The 13,785-nt window shown below is 44.4% G+C and overlaps 2 protein-coding genes and 1 pseudogene across 3 annotated transcripts in view; 1 reads left to right on the top strand and 2 right to left on the bottom strand.

Annotated features, from left to right (window-relative positions):
• LOC139050420 (uncharacterized) overlaps window positions 1–13,785 on the top strand; it is a 516,820-nt gene that overhangs the window by 315,290 nt on the left and 187,745 nt on the right. The gene's annotated exons all lie outside the window — the stretch shown is intronic.
• The window catches only part of LOC139054459 (protease-associated domain-containing protein 1), a 102,810-nt gene that overhangs the window by 28,639 nt on the left and 60,386 nt on the right, over window positions 1–13,785 (bottom strand). For both annotated transcript variants that reach the window (XM_070531454.1, XM_070531455.1), the window contains one exon: window positions 6,377–6,486. In XM_070531454.1, coding sequence (XP_070387555.1) covers window positions 6,377–6,486 — 110 coding nt within the window. The remainder of the gene's footprint in view (window positions 1–6,376; window positions 6,487–13,785) is intronic.
• Window positions 23–1,067, bottom strand: LOC139054458 (uncharacterized; annotated as a pseudogene).

Here is a 13,785-nt window from a genome sequence, read left to right as displayed (position 1 = left end):
CACAAGAAAACACAGCTAAAGTTTAATACAGACGTTGGCGTGTCAGCACAGCTGGGAAGTAGTGCCTAAAAAAACCACTCCAATTTCTGCACAACTTTTTTCAGAAAGGAGTCGTTCCTTTTTACTTCAACACATTGCGACCCCTTTGGCAATTACACTTAAAAGTCACATATGCTCGCACCTACAAGACACGTCTATTTGAACTTGTATGTAGTAGGTGCGACTTTCACGTAGTTGCAGCTTTTGTTCTTCATAGTGGAGATAGTCCACATTTATGTTCTCATTAACAACGGGCTGTGTCTCACACCTGGAAGGGGCCTTGATCTCCAGCAAGCAGATTCCTTGCTTTTCGTCCACCAAACCATCCGGGCTACATCACAACCATGGCTGCACAGTGCTGATGACAAGACTCACTTGAATCACCTTGCACCCCTCTTTGGATATGTACTCTTGCCGTTCGACTGGCTCTTCTGCCACACCGTACGCACCTGCAGCGCTTTTAAAGGAGTGTAGCGTTGGCAGTTGTTTTCTCAAGCTTTAAAGTCTGCTTGACGTGTCTTCATCCTGTGATCCTTGGAACTCGCTGAAATTCTCAGTGCCCTCTCACAATGCCACTGTGGGCATCCACTCTGTAGAATCATTTGTTTTGCAATGTTGTTGCGTTCATCCTCTGTCACCACTACCTCAAGAAAAAAGTAGTCACTCACTTCTTCAATTGGAGTGCTCTCTGCTTCAAATATTTCGTTGGGATGACCCAGGCGCCCGAGCAGTCTGTCCAAGCTTGCTAGATTTTCCTTTACTTGTTCATCTTGGCGGCGCATTATGCCCAAGGGGCAGTTTGAGTTGATTGCTTCACCAGCATGTCATCTGGACGCTTAGATGGGTACATTTCCGAAAACAATACTTCCTTGTTATACATACCAAGCTGCTTCACCGATGGCCGTTTCCACACATTTGCTATGGACGTCTTCTTGATTGACACGTGTAATCACTGCTGCTGAATACTTGCACTGCCCTGAGACACCACCTCTACAGGTGCAGTGAGCTTGTGTGATGTTCCTGCTGGCATCCAGCTGATGAGAAAAGAAACATATGCAAGGCATTTTAATACTGCACAAAATTGAGGGAACAATTTCATAAACATTATTAGCTCACCATCTACCTCTCACAAAATTTGGGAATGCAATGCGAGGTCAGCTAGAGCTGTGCACAATTTATTTATTTGCTAGGAACATGAAGCAGTGAACCGAGTTACCTAGCATATTAACGTAAACACACCTAGCGGCATGGCACCACTGTGACTACTCTGTAGAATCAAGCTAGGACGAAGAGTAGCTAGGCTACCAAAACTAGGGTCTGCAGGAAAAAACAAAGTGTGGCTTTCTGGCCCACATAAGTAAGCTGTGCGGACCATGCAATGGCAGAAGTGCATAAACATACACGCTTCTGTGCATTTCTCTGACGACATTGTGGAATAAACAGTTGAAAGTAGTACCTGTCCTGTGTCTGACCTTCCGTTTGTGCCGTGTCCCTTGTTTGCGCTTTACAAAACTTTTTTCTTTTTGGAAAAGAACATAAAGAAATGGGTCATTACACCGAGCGACAAATTTAAGCAAAACACAGCGCAAGACGCGGCGACATGGCTGCGAATAGTCGTGACCCGAAGCCACGGTCGTAACAAAGGAACGCCGCCTAGCCAGTGGCCGCGATTTCATCTAAGCCATCGATAATTCTAAACAGCCTCAATAATTTGCAAGTACACGGGTAGTGGGTATGCACCAAACATATTCGAAGCATGAAAGAATAACTTACCTCGATCGTTATGGAGTAAGCCTCTTGCGAGACGAACGCCTGATGCACGCATTCGGCCTGCCAGACCGACGTCGCCGTAGCAAGCCGTTCGTGGACGTCAAAACATGCCCGCTTTGATGCAGTTTTTCGCCTTTCTTCGTAGTGGCATTGCGGAAGAACGATCCCACTACAATATCTTTAAGGCCAGCTCAAAGGACTAATGCACCAGCCACGGGCACTTGCACCGCCATAGCTTACTACCATCTGCTACGATTCTCAATATTGCACGCGAGGCGCACCGCAAGTGGCGCTGTGTGCGGCTTTCAAGGCGCCCCCCATAGGTCCTGCACGGAGTGTATATTGGAAATGAGGCAGCATCAGTTTTGGGATTCTTGCGGAGCAATTTAAGTCATTTACCGAGTAACTTAAAAACACAGTTGTATTGCAGTCATTAACATCCAATACTTGAATATGGATGTGTTTGTTGGGACCCACACACATCTGAGCTTACAAATAAATTAGAAAACGTCCAGAATAGGGCAGTTAGATTTGTTCTTGGTAACTATAGCCGGCAGCTTAGCATGATAGAAAGCAAGCTTAAACTTAAATGGCAAGAGCTGAAGGATCGTAGAAGGCATATCAGATTAAAATTTTTCCACGATATTTATTATTCTAAAACAGGTATAAACCGAAAAAAATATATCCAGGCACTACACTACATATCTAAGCGACTTGACCACTGTTTGAAGGTCAGGGAATTTTCTTGTAAGGTTGACGTCTTCCATTATTCCTTTTTTGTTAGAACTGTTCGAGATTGGCACAGTTTGCCATCGAGTATTGTATACATCACAGAAAATTATGCTTTTTTCCATGCATTGAAATGATTTGTTCATTTATTTATTCAATTCTGTAACCTCCCTGCTATAATGCCCTACGAGGCTATGCAGGTAACTAATAAATAATATAATGTTTTGAGCCTGCAGTGCTTGCAGAGCAGAGTGGCTTCTTTCTTGAATGCAAGCTTTCTCATTCCCATATTCCTAGTCTCATTGAGGATTGCTCTTCTTGCGCGATAGCCTTGGTCTTTGTGCAAGCTACACTGAAGTGATTGATTGCAGAATCTGGTTTCATTGCCCCACTTGGTCATGGTCGCCCGTGTTACGTATCTTGGATGTGGCAACCTGGTCAGTAGCAATGGGAAGCAGTCTCTCGGGATAAGCATTTGCTCCTGCAATTTGCACACGCACAGTGATTCGTGCTCCCCGTTTGTCCTTTCCTGCTGCAGCCGGGGGCGAATTGTGCTCACGGCCTTTTTCGGCCGCGATTAGGCATGAACGGAGACCAGCATACGTGCTTACATGGTCCGACGTGTATGAAGTTGATAGCCACATGGGTTGAAAGGCCCGTAAATGTGGCTGCCAAAGTGGATGCCCATGAAACCGATTTGTCCATATTGAGACAAAGTGGGGCCCCAAGTGCAAGCTATACATTAGCGAGAGAAAAAGAATGTGCAGGTTGGAAAGGAGTTAACGCTAAAGTGCCGGGTAGTCCATGTTGCTGTGATGGCTGCGGCAGCAGACGCCTGCGTCACCCAACTGCTTCGCAATGCACGTTGCTCATCTTTTACGGCAACTGACGGTGCAAACAGGTGGGACAGTCTGTCCAGTTTGCTTGCGCGGCTGGTTGTGGCTCATTACCAGACCACCATGTATGACGACGATGGTGTGCTGCTTACGAGCTCGCGTCGATTCCATCGTATATTGACTTGCAAATTTTATTTCTGCTCTTGCACGAGAATGTACACTGCTTGTCTTCTGCCAATAAAGCCACTCACTTGTGGCTTGTTTGTATGGGCATCAGTAGAGGCTCTTAGGTCTCCTGGCAATTAGAATGTACCAGCTACGCGGCAGCCAAGGCAATGAGGCATGCCGCATAGCCAGCAGGGTGAGCACGGTGTGTACCAGCGCTGCCAGTGAAAAACGGCCATATTGGATTGTGCTCTAAAAAAAGAAACTTCATTTCTGCTGGATGGATGGATGGAATATCCTACCTAGGATAAAAAAGAAAAAAAAAAGACAGAACAAACACTATGAACTCCCAGAACCAAATTTTCTGACCCCCCTATTGCGAGCTTTGCTTTTGTACGTCTCCATTTTTTGTCGTTTCCCTACTTTTCTTCCACGAATCTTGCAATCGCCTCTTACTAATCTTCATTGCGGACATCTTTACTTTTCCACTGCTCTCACTGAACCCAAGGAGGCCAGTGGTGCCTAAATTGACCGCTAGGCAGATGTCTTCACATTCTAATAAAACATGCTCCATCGTTTCCCTAGCTGTATCGCAGTAAGCACATGCTTCTTCTTCCTTCTTATATCTCGCTTCATAGGTACGTGTTCTAAGGCATCCCAATCTCGCTTCGAAAAGTAATGAGCTTCCTTTTCAGTTATCATAAATTTCCAGTTTTCCGCTTCCTGTTTGAGCAGCACCATCTGTCGCCCACCCACGTAAGCTCTATGCGCTTCTGCTGCTTATTTAATATGCTTAGTAATATGAAACTCTATGGCATCAAACAATGCAATTAGGTTTTTAGACTTAAAACTAGCATTCCTTAACAATGGTCACGTCTGCTGGATGTATGCACCTCGTACCCAGAAACAGCTTCTACCATTCGAGTCTTCGCACTCTAAGCTAGTGAAGCATGGCATAGCCACCCTTTGCATCAACAATGCTCTCAGTAAAAGCTGCCATCATTCAATGGAGCAAAGTTTTCATGAGCAGATTAAGCGTCTACAGGTGGCCGGCTTTCCTGACACTGTTCTCAAAGCAGTAGCCGAGACAAAACTGAAAAAGTTGAAAAAATAAACAGAAGGCAGAGACTTAGCACTGCCAATGGGGACAGTAAGCGAGTGGAAGTCATGCCCTATATCCACAAGGTTTCCCACAATGTGAAAAAAGTTGCCACAAGGCATGGCGTTCGGCTTGTGTTCTCGGCGCCATGCAAGATGTCAAGTCTATGTGCTAGGATTGAAAATCGTAAACCTAGGAGTGCTTGCAGTACCGGTCATAAGTTCACAACTTGCATAAAAAATGTTTATCGCATACCATTGAAGTGTGGTCACGTCTATATAGGCCAGACGGGGCGATGTATTAACATCAGCTTAAAAGAACACGAAACGGCCGTCACGTCAGGAGGAGGGGCAAGCCTGCCTACTCATTGCCGAGAGTTTGGCTGTTCTCCTGTTCTAGAAGTCACACAAATTATTGGCAGGGGAACCACACAATATGAACAAGAACAGATTGAAGCGTACCATATCCGAAAACATGGTCACAATCAATGTGTTAGTGTACCCTCATTATCGCTGTCAAAGAAAGAGATAGCTTATTTAGAAAAATGTGGTTACTAGATGTCATTTTGGGTTTTGCTGAAAGTCACGTGGTATGTACGACGCATGCGCACTATGGCTGCCTTGTGAACTTCTGTGTGGTTGTTTTCATTAAACTTGTTGTTAGTCCCAGTGTGTGTCTGTCTACTTCTTTAAACTTGTTGCTAGTCCCAGTGTGTGTCTGTCTACTTCTCTCCTATTGTTTGCAGCTTAAAGGCTGGGTTCCATCGTTTCTAAAAGTATGTACCAACAGGCCCAGCAACAGACTCTTCTTTCCTCCCTATTTGTCCTTTCAGTATGGAGAACGCTAGAATGAGAAGTACCTATTGCAGTCTGTTAGCTAACTAAAATTGGTTTGTTACCTTCTGAATTACTAGTTTTAGGACCCATGTTGCAATGGCGGTATTGCAACAGCGTGCCAAAGGAGGCTAGAGATATTTACACAATTTTAAGTGCCATCTACGATCGAAATATTTGTCCACTAACTTTCCAAAAGTAGGCTGTACATAGAGTCTGCCTCTTGATGCTAATGGGTTCACTGCATCTCTTGTGAAACTTGCATGTTGGCGACAGACCATTGTTTGTAACAGAAGCACACAACAAATTGGATGCCTTGGCAGGCTATTGCAGTCTATGCATGACCAGGCAGTGCTTGCGGTGTTCTTTGTGTGCAACGCAGTTTCAGACTTGAAGAAAAGTCACATTTTCCTCTGTGAACATCTAAACAATTAATGGTTCTTCTAAAATCGCACAAAATGTTCCAGCTCCTTGCAGCGCCCAATTACAACATTTATATTGCAACATGGGCATTAAACCTAGCAATTAAAAATTATTTAACCAAGTTTACTTCATTAGCAAACACTAAACGCCACTTACCCATCCTACCCCAAGGAAAAGACATGAAGAAAGCATACTCGCATCAGTTAAACCCTGTTATAAAAAGGTCCATTCATATTTTTTTAAATAGCCCAGTATATTCATCTGCACCTGTTGTCTGTGTAGTGCCATTGGAAATATATTTCAGTTGTATAATTAGTGCTAAAAAACACCTTGTCTAATTTTAGTGTGCAATGCACTCTGGTGCCTGTTCTCCAGATTTTCCTTCATGAGAACTAGGCAAATTTTTTAATTGAAAAGACTCAGTTGTAAATTTTCTGTGGATTCCTTAATGGTATACAGAACAAACCAAATGTCAGACTGACCCACGCTCGACGAGCACCACATTGTGACGTAGCTCAAGCCGATTGACGAGGCTGGCACAGCCCTGCAGCGGCTCAGACAGCACCAGGCCCACATTGGATAGCTGGGTGACCTGCATCCAAAGATTTCCTCATTACCTAATTGCAAAACACAAAGTTAATTGATGACTAGAATGAGTGCATCAACAGTCATGCACTAAGAAACCAATATACAAAACTGCCAGACAGTGCTGCTAAAAATACGGCTCTTGTGCAATGGCAACACTAGAACGGATGTGATAATGCAAATGAGGAAACTGCTTAGCATACGTTGCGGTCTTAACAGGACTGTTGAAGAAATACCAGAATGTACAATGCTGTACAAAACAACTAAAAGCCACTCGCATGTGCTGTTGCCAGCAATGGGGTTGAGTGAACAAAGGTTTGCCTCTTTAGGAGGCAACAAAGAAGCCAGGATAGAGGTAAGTTTAAACACAGAAAAAAAGACTAACAAGCATAAACAACATCATATGATGGAGGCTATACTACATACACAGTCACCGGCCAATTTTTGGAAACAAGGGACTGCAAATGTGTCCGTATAGTGGGGCAGTTTGAGAAAGAAAAGCAAGAGCAAAATAAACTTTCTTGTTCACGGGTCGACGTGGTAGTTGTCACCCGATTGCCCATGGATATGCAAGCATCCAACAGTGAGTGTGATCTCAGGCCCTCTCTCCATTGATGATTACTAAAGCAAATACATAGCAGCAGCAACTTCCCGTGACAGCTTACCACTTGCCACCATGGCGGTTGGAGATGAATTTTCATAATGGCACACTATGGCATGTTATGAGTTAATAAATGTTTATTAGAAAGTGGCCAGCCTCCTTGGTTGGTCAAACCGAACTGTCAGTGCCGTGCTGGTTGATATAGGATGGATGGACGGATGCTATGAGCGTCCTTTTTGGAATGGGACGATAGGTTGCGCCACCAAGCTCTTGTTATATTGCCTAATGTACTACCTATGTTAAAAATAAAATTAAAAAAATAAACATGATGAATTTCTATAACCAAACTTTCTGAACCCCTATTGTGAACTTCATTTTTGTACGCCTCTGCTGTTTGTCGTTTCCCTACTTTTCTTCCACCAATCTTCCAATCACCTCTTACTAATCTTCACTGCGGACATCTTTACTTTCCCCCTGCTCTCGCTGAACCCAAGGGCTTCAAGGACGCCAGAGGTGACTAAACCAACTGCTGGGCACATATCTTCACATTCTAATAAAACATGCTGCATTGTTTCCCTAGCTTTGGCGCAGCAAGCTGAACATTTTTGTTGCCCTGTTGTTCACTATACAGGTCGTATACTTGCTAGTAAGCTTCCTAGTTCTTTTCTTCTGCTGTCCTTCAATGTTTTTCCTATAAACACCTAAACACTCTCCCAGTCTAGTTACTTTCTTCCATATTCCTCAGTTGTTCTTCATAATCAATTTCACTGTCAAGTTCCCTTACTTCAAAACTTGTCCAGCCCATATCACCCGGCACAGCTCCATTTGTAGTGTTCCCGTAAGTGCCCAATGCAAGGCGTCCCACTGATTTTTGGTTGCCATAGAGTCCTGATTGTACCCGATTTCAAGCAAACAACCGCATTTCCAAAAGTAAGCCCTGGAACCATTACACCTTTCCACATACCCCTGAGCACCTTGTACCTATTGTATCACCATAAAGCTCTGTTTCATTATGGCTGCATTTCCATTCCCCTTTACTGTTGTTTCTTCCTGTGTTTCCATATATCTATTGCCTTTCTTTATACATATGCGAAGGTATTTATACTCTTTTACTCAAGGTATTTCCTGGCGCTGTATTGCCACTGTCTGTTCACTGTTTTCATTGAATACCATAACACTTGATTTTCTAACGCTTAATTCCAAACCTAAATTCCACTCTGGATATTTCAATACACTGGTTAAGGACAAATAAGTTATCACCCAGACACCTACCTATTCTGAAGTCATTCTTAAATTCTCCCAAAAATGCCATTATTCTCTGCCCATGCTTGCAGCTTTAATTTAATTGCACCTGGATACTATTACCGATGTAACGGTCAACGGTCTATATGAGTGCATTCTTTCCCCCCCCCCTTTATAAATTAAATTCATTCTACCATGTATGTCGCCTACTGTCTGGTATTCGTCTACCTTTTAAAGATTTTCTATTGTTTTCAACAGAGCTTCCCTACTTTTTGGCCCTAATACATTAATCAGCCTAACGGGAACCTTGTCTAACCCTGTGGCTGCGCACTTAGGAATTTTCTCTTCGGCTTTCTTCCAGTTAAAATGTCAGCACAGGCTCCTTTTCTATCAGGTTCTCTTTCATGCTCTTTTTTCCTCAAATACAACCTCGTCAATTGCCTTGGAAAGATTCGGCTGTTATTTTTCGGATGTAATTTAATGCCACTTCCCCTTCCAGTCTGTTTCCATCTTCGTCTAGGATATGTTGTTATATTGTTGTTGACTTCCTGCGTAATAATTTTATGTGGTTCCAAAATATTCTAGGTGCGGCCTTCTTTTTCTCACGTATTTCTGACAACCAACGTTCACTTTCACCTCTTAATTTTGCTTGCACCAGTATTTGAACCATAGACTTTTTCTCCCGGTATATTTCCATTTACTGGCCACTTCAACCTGCGGCAACTGCGCCTTCTTTGCCTGCCTGTGCTCTCGGGATGCTTTCTGTCGTTCGGCGATCGCTTCTCGTATGTCCCTGTTCCACCAGCTTTTCGGTTTCTTTTTTCCTTTCCAACAAACATGTTTCTCTTTCCGTATTTCTGTCATTATTACACTTAGAAGCTCACTATATTCCCACTCTTTACTTGGCCATTTGCAAAGTTCTTCCTCGACTCTTGTGACTATATTTGTTAAATGTTCAAATTTGTACTGGCCATTTTGTGCTCCTTGCTCTCTTTCCCAACTACATATCCCACTTTCAAAATGATGCGTTTATGGTCGCTCTCTATGCTGCTATACCCTTCCTCTTCAATGGCCATTTCTCTCAGCTTAATGTGACGAGCATGTGACACCTCCTTGGGCATAATCTTTGTTGGCCTGCCAGGCTCGGTGGGCAACATTGATCATCGCATCAAATAAACACCAACGAACACAGCTAATCGTCATCAGTCATCGTTCACCACCACCCCGCTAGGGAGCGTCTCCCTGATGGAGGGTGCCTCGAGTGCCCCCTCGTCCACGAACCCGGGTGGATTGTGACACTTATATCACGAATTCTCTCTGTTATCAGACAGTAATCAATGGTCGATTTCCAATTTCTCACATCACACGTGGTCTGCCAATCACATTTTGGCCCTGTATTCATGATAACAAGATTATGTTGCCCACAAGGATGTAGCATTGGCTCCCCGTTGTTGTCGGTATAGCCATCTAGATCCTATATGTGAGCATTCATGTCACCTAATGGGATAATTTCGGCATCATTCCCGAAACCCTTAATATCAGCAGTTAGGCATTTCACTAACTCTTGATTTTTCTCTCTGCAATTATTTCCAGTCCCCAAATATGTTATGCCCAGCCAAGTTTTAAAAATGTCAAGAGCATCTTTGGTTATCCTGTACAATGGTATAGGATAACCAAAGATGCTCTTGACATTTTCAATTTACTCTTTTCCATGTGGCTCCCTGATTGAGAGCATTCTGACTCCCACTCCCTTTCTGTCCGATTCAGTTTTGTTGCACCCTTCCCAAACGTAATTCTCAATCAATCAATCAATCAGTCTCTAAGGTGCATTTCTGTAACCGCATATACCCCAATTTGTTCTGTACTTAACTGCTCCTCAATCTCTACCCACTTTTCCTTAATTCTGCCGCCCTGCATGTTTATGTAGCCTATTGCATGGCGAGCTCTCTTGTTTTCCTACTTCTTCTGTTATTGACAGCGATGCTATTCTGAGGTTCCCCTGGGGGACCTTCTTCATTACTACCTACACTGGCCTTTTGAGCGCCTGTGCGCCCTCCAAAAAAGCAACCGCACGACCAGCAAGTCGCCAGCCCACTTCTCGTCCAAGCCTATGATTGAAGTGGATCCCGTCTCGTTGAAAGCCACCACACCTTCTCATTTCCCTGTTTACTTGTACAACCTCGAAACCTTTCTCTCGGCTCATTGTCCATATAGCCTCCTTAGCAGTCACTGCAGCTCTTTGTATGTTACTGTCATGAACAGGCACCTCTGGCACCGTACACCCCGATCTGCAGCTGAGGGGACAGCTTGCTCAAGTCATCTACCCCCTTCGCCAAGCACTGGTCTAGTCCTGTCCCTTTTCTGTTAGGACACCATTTAGCCCATCTGCTACTACAACAAGGTTGCGTTCGTAGAAATTTATCGCGAGCTTTGCTTTTTCTCACTCCATGACAGCGCCCAATGCCCGCCCTGGAAATGTTCCTACCGTCACTCTTTTATCGCCTTTCACCCTATCCACAATTGCTTCTGGGCACCTTGTTTGAGTCGCCGGCCATAATCACCCTTTAACTATCTCCTACTCTCCCTGCTTCCCTTTGTTATCCTTTTCCGTGTGATTCGGACTTGACAAGGGGCATTTCATTTCATTTCATTTATTTGCTCTAGGGCCGTTAGGCATTATAGAGGAGTGGGTAATGGGTAGGAATACATGTGTGGAAGGCAGATTAATAAAGATGATCATATACAGCAGACATGAAGGCTTCGGGTACTGTGATTGACACAACGGAGGCGGGAAGCTGGTTCCAGTACACGCTGGTCTTCGGAACAAATGAATCAAAACAAAAATTAGTCCTGCAGCTTGGCACGCCAGGTTTGAACCGATGGTCCATGTGGGATGAGAAGTAAGTGGGAGAAATAGAAAGTGATTGCTTTAGAGTTTTACTGGTGAAATATATTTTGTGAAAGAGGCATAAACGAGAAATACGACGGCATAAGGAAAGGTCAGAAAGATCTAATATTTTCTTCTGAAGCGATACACTGGCTGAACGAGAATAATTAAAAAGTATAACACGAACAGAGCGATTTTGAATGGATTCGAGGACTTGTATGAGTGATTTGGTGTGGGGATCCTATACTCTACTTTCTGGTGCACAAAAGTCTTATACAGAAGTAGTTTTAGGGACACAGGAGCCAAGGAAAAATTAAGGCGAAGATAACCAAGTGATCGGTTAGCATTAGTGATATGTTGAACATGCATTTTCCAGGATAAGTTGGCAGTAATGTATATGCCAAGATACTTTTAATCAAAGGCGACAGAAGGGAGAGTTATTCAGGAAGTAGGTGCAGGAAGACTGGTTAGGCCTATGAATTCTCATTTCTTTGCGCTTACCAATATTTAGCTTCATAGACAAGGTGTGATACCAAGTGGAGATGTTATCCAGATCTCACTGAAGAGTGACTGCATCAGAAGGTTTAGCTATTTGCCTATACAATACACAATCAGCACAGAGTCTAATATGTGAGTGAATGGAATCAGGAAGGGATTCAATATAAATTAGGAAAAGCAGGGGACCTAGTGTGGAGCCTTGGGGAACTCCGGATGTTACGGGGCATACAGGTCCGTCACAGTTCCCACATTCCCTCTTGGCAAATTAATGTTAAAGAAAACGATTTCATTTTCTATATACGTAGAGCCCCAACTCGATGATCGACCGCACATATTTTTGTCGACTTTGAGGCACGAGAAACATAATAGCACAAGTATGGGTTTCCTTTGTAGCAATTGCTACGAATGGGTAGATGTCTGATTTTCCCTTTATTAATTAATTCTCTCCACCTTGCGGGTTTCCACAGAACTATTACGTCAAGCGCCCACCTCTGAGGCTGCACGTGCTTAGAAGATTGGCAAGCATGCACGTTGGCAGCTCTGTAGCTTGTAATACATTTTTAAACTTTCAGAGCAGCGTACGTTCGTGCCCTCTGTTGTCCTTTGTACGTCATAGCTGATACGCACTGCAAACTCACACGGTAAGGACGGCGTAGATTATTTAGGCTACGAGGGCTTGCTGGAGGTCAGGATGTTGGCATTCAATCGTACATGTGCTATTTACAACCATTTGCAACGAGATCTTGCGTTACGCACTTGACAAATGTTGCGTACTTAATTTTAGCGCACGCAATACATTCGGAGTTCTCATGGCACAGCGTCAGTGCTCGTTCAGATACCTTATTAAAGAATAGCTACCAAAATAGAAAAAAAAAAACTAGTCACCGAATTTGCACAACGGTCCGTTTAGCTGTACACTAAGCTACTCGTTTAGCTACTCGTTTACTCCGTTATGCTGTACACAAAGTTACTAGGAGCTAGAAAGCCAACGCAAACGCTTAAAGCACACCACCTTGCCATGCGTGCATTCACTCTATGAAAGGTCATCTGCTACGCTCAAGCGGTGTAGGCGGCACCACGTTCGAGGATGGAGCGTGAAAAAGAGGAGAAACGAGGAGGAATGAAGGCGGAGGAGGAGAGTGTCGCTACTTTACGAAGTTTAAGGGGCTTTACTTCGCATGGGTGGTCATCATAGGCACAGCAGCCGAAGGCTTCGCAGCCTCCGATTGGTTGACGCCGGCGACCGTCGCAGCCTCTCATTTGTGCATGCCGGTGAAGCTCCGCCTCGCATCGGCGAACTTCTAGCATCAGCAGTTGACAAAATCACTGCACGTCGTCACGCTTCGCCCTGTTCCCAACCAACGCTTTTGACGCTTCAGCACCTGCCGAAGCTTTCCGACCCGTGCCAGTGGTCGGCAGAAAAGAATGCCAGCACTCTCGCCCGCCCAGTTTTTATAACAGCGACGCCAAACGTACTAGCGCATGAACGCCTCGCAATGCATTTATCAAACACTTCTCCAACATGCTATCAACATGACACATTGAAACGAGTTGGAAACTGTGCTGCGGAAAGAAACGGGCACCAACAGAAATAAGCGCATGTGGCAGTGCTCCCCTATGCAAAGGCATCCTCCTGAGGCTGCAAAGAAAACATGAAACTCACGAGCAAGTAACAAAAAAAAAGAAATACAAAACAAAAGATTGTCTGCAAGTCCCCTAACGCTAAAAAACTTCATGCGCAGGTCATGGACGACTTCGGGGCGCGCTCAGCGTCGTTGAGCTTGCGCAACCCCACCCGGAACAACTTCGCATGTGAGCGGCCCAAGGTGCCGTGTGATCTTATAGGGACCAAAGTAGCAACGGAGGAACTTCTCACTGAGACCCCGACGGCGAATCGCTGTCCACACCATCACACAATCACTAGGCGCGAAGTCTTGTTCCCGTAGTTGCAAATTGTAATGTCGGGCATCGGTGTGTTGCTGCCGCTTGATGAGCATTCCGGCAAGTTGACAGGTTTCATTGGCACGTTGTAGAAAGCCGGTAACATCTTCATTGATGCTCTTGTCGTCGACGTGCGG

The sequence above is a fragment of the Dermacentor albipictus genome, chromosome 1, assembly GCF_038994185.2.
Source record: "Dermacentor albipictus isolate Rhodes 1998 colony chromosome 1, USDA_Dalb.pri_finalv2, whole genome shotgun sequence".
Lineage (NCBI taxonomy): Eukaryota > Metazoa > Arthropoda > Arachnida > Ixodida > Ixodidae > Dermacentor > Dermacentor albipictus.
The sequence above is the reverse complement of the archived record's forward strand: the minus strand, read 5'-3'. Positions and strand labels throughout refer to the sequence as shown.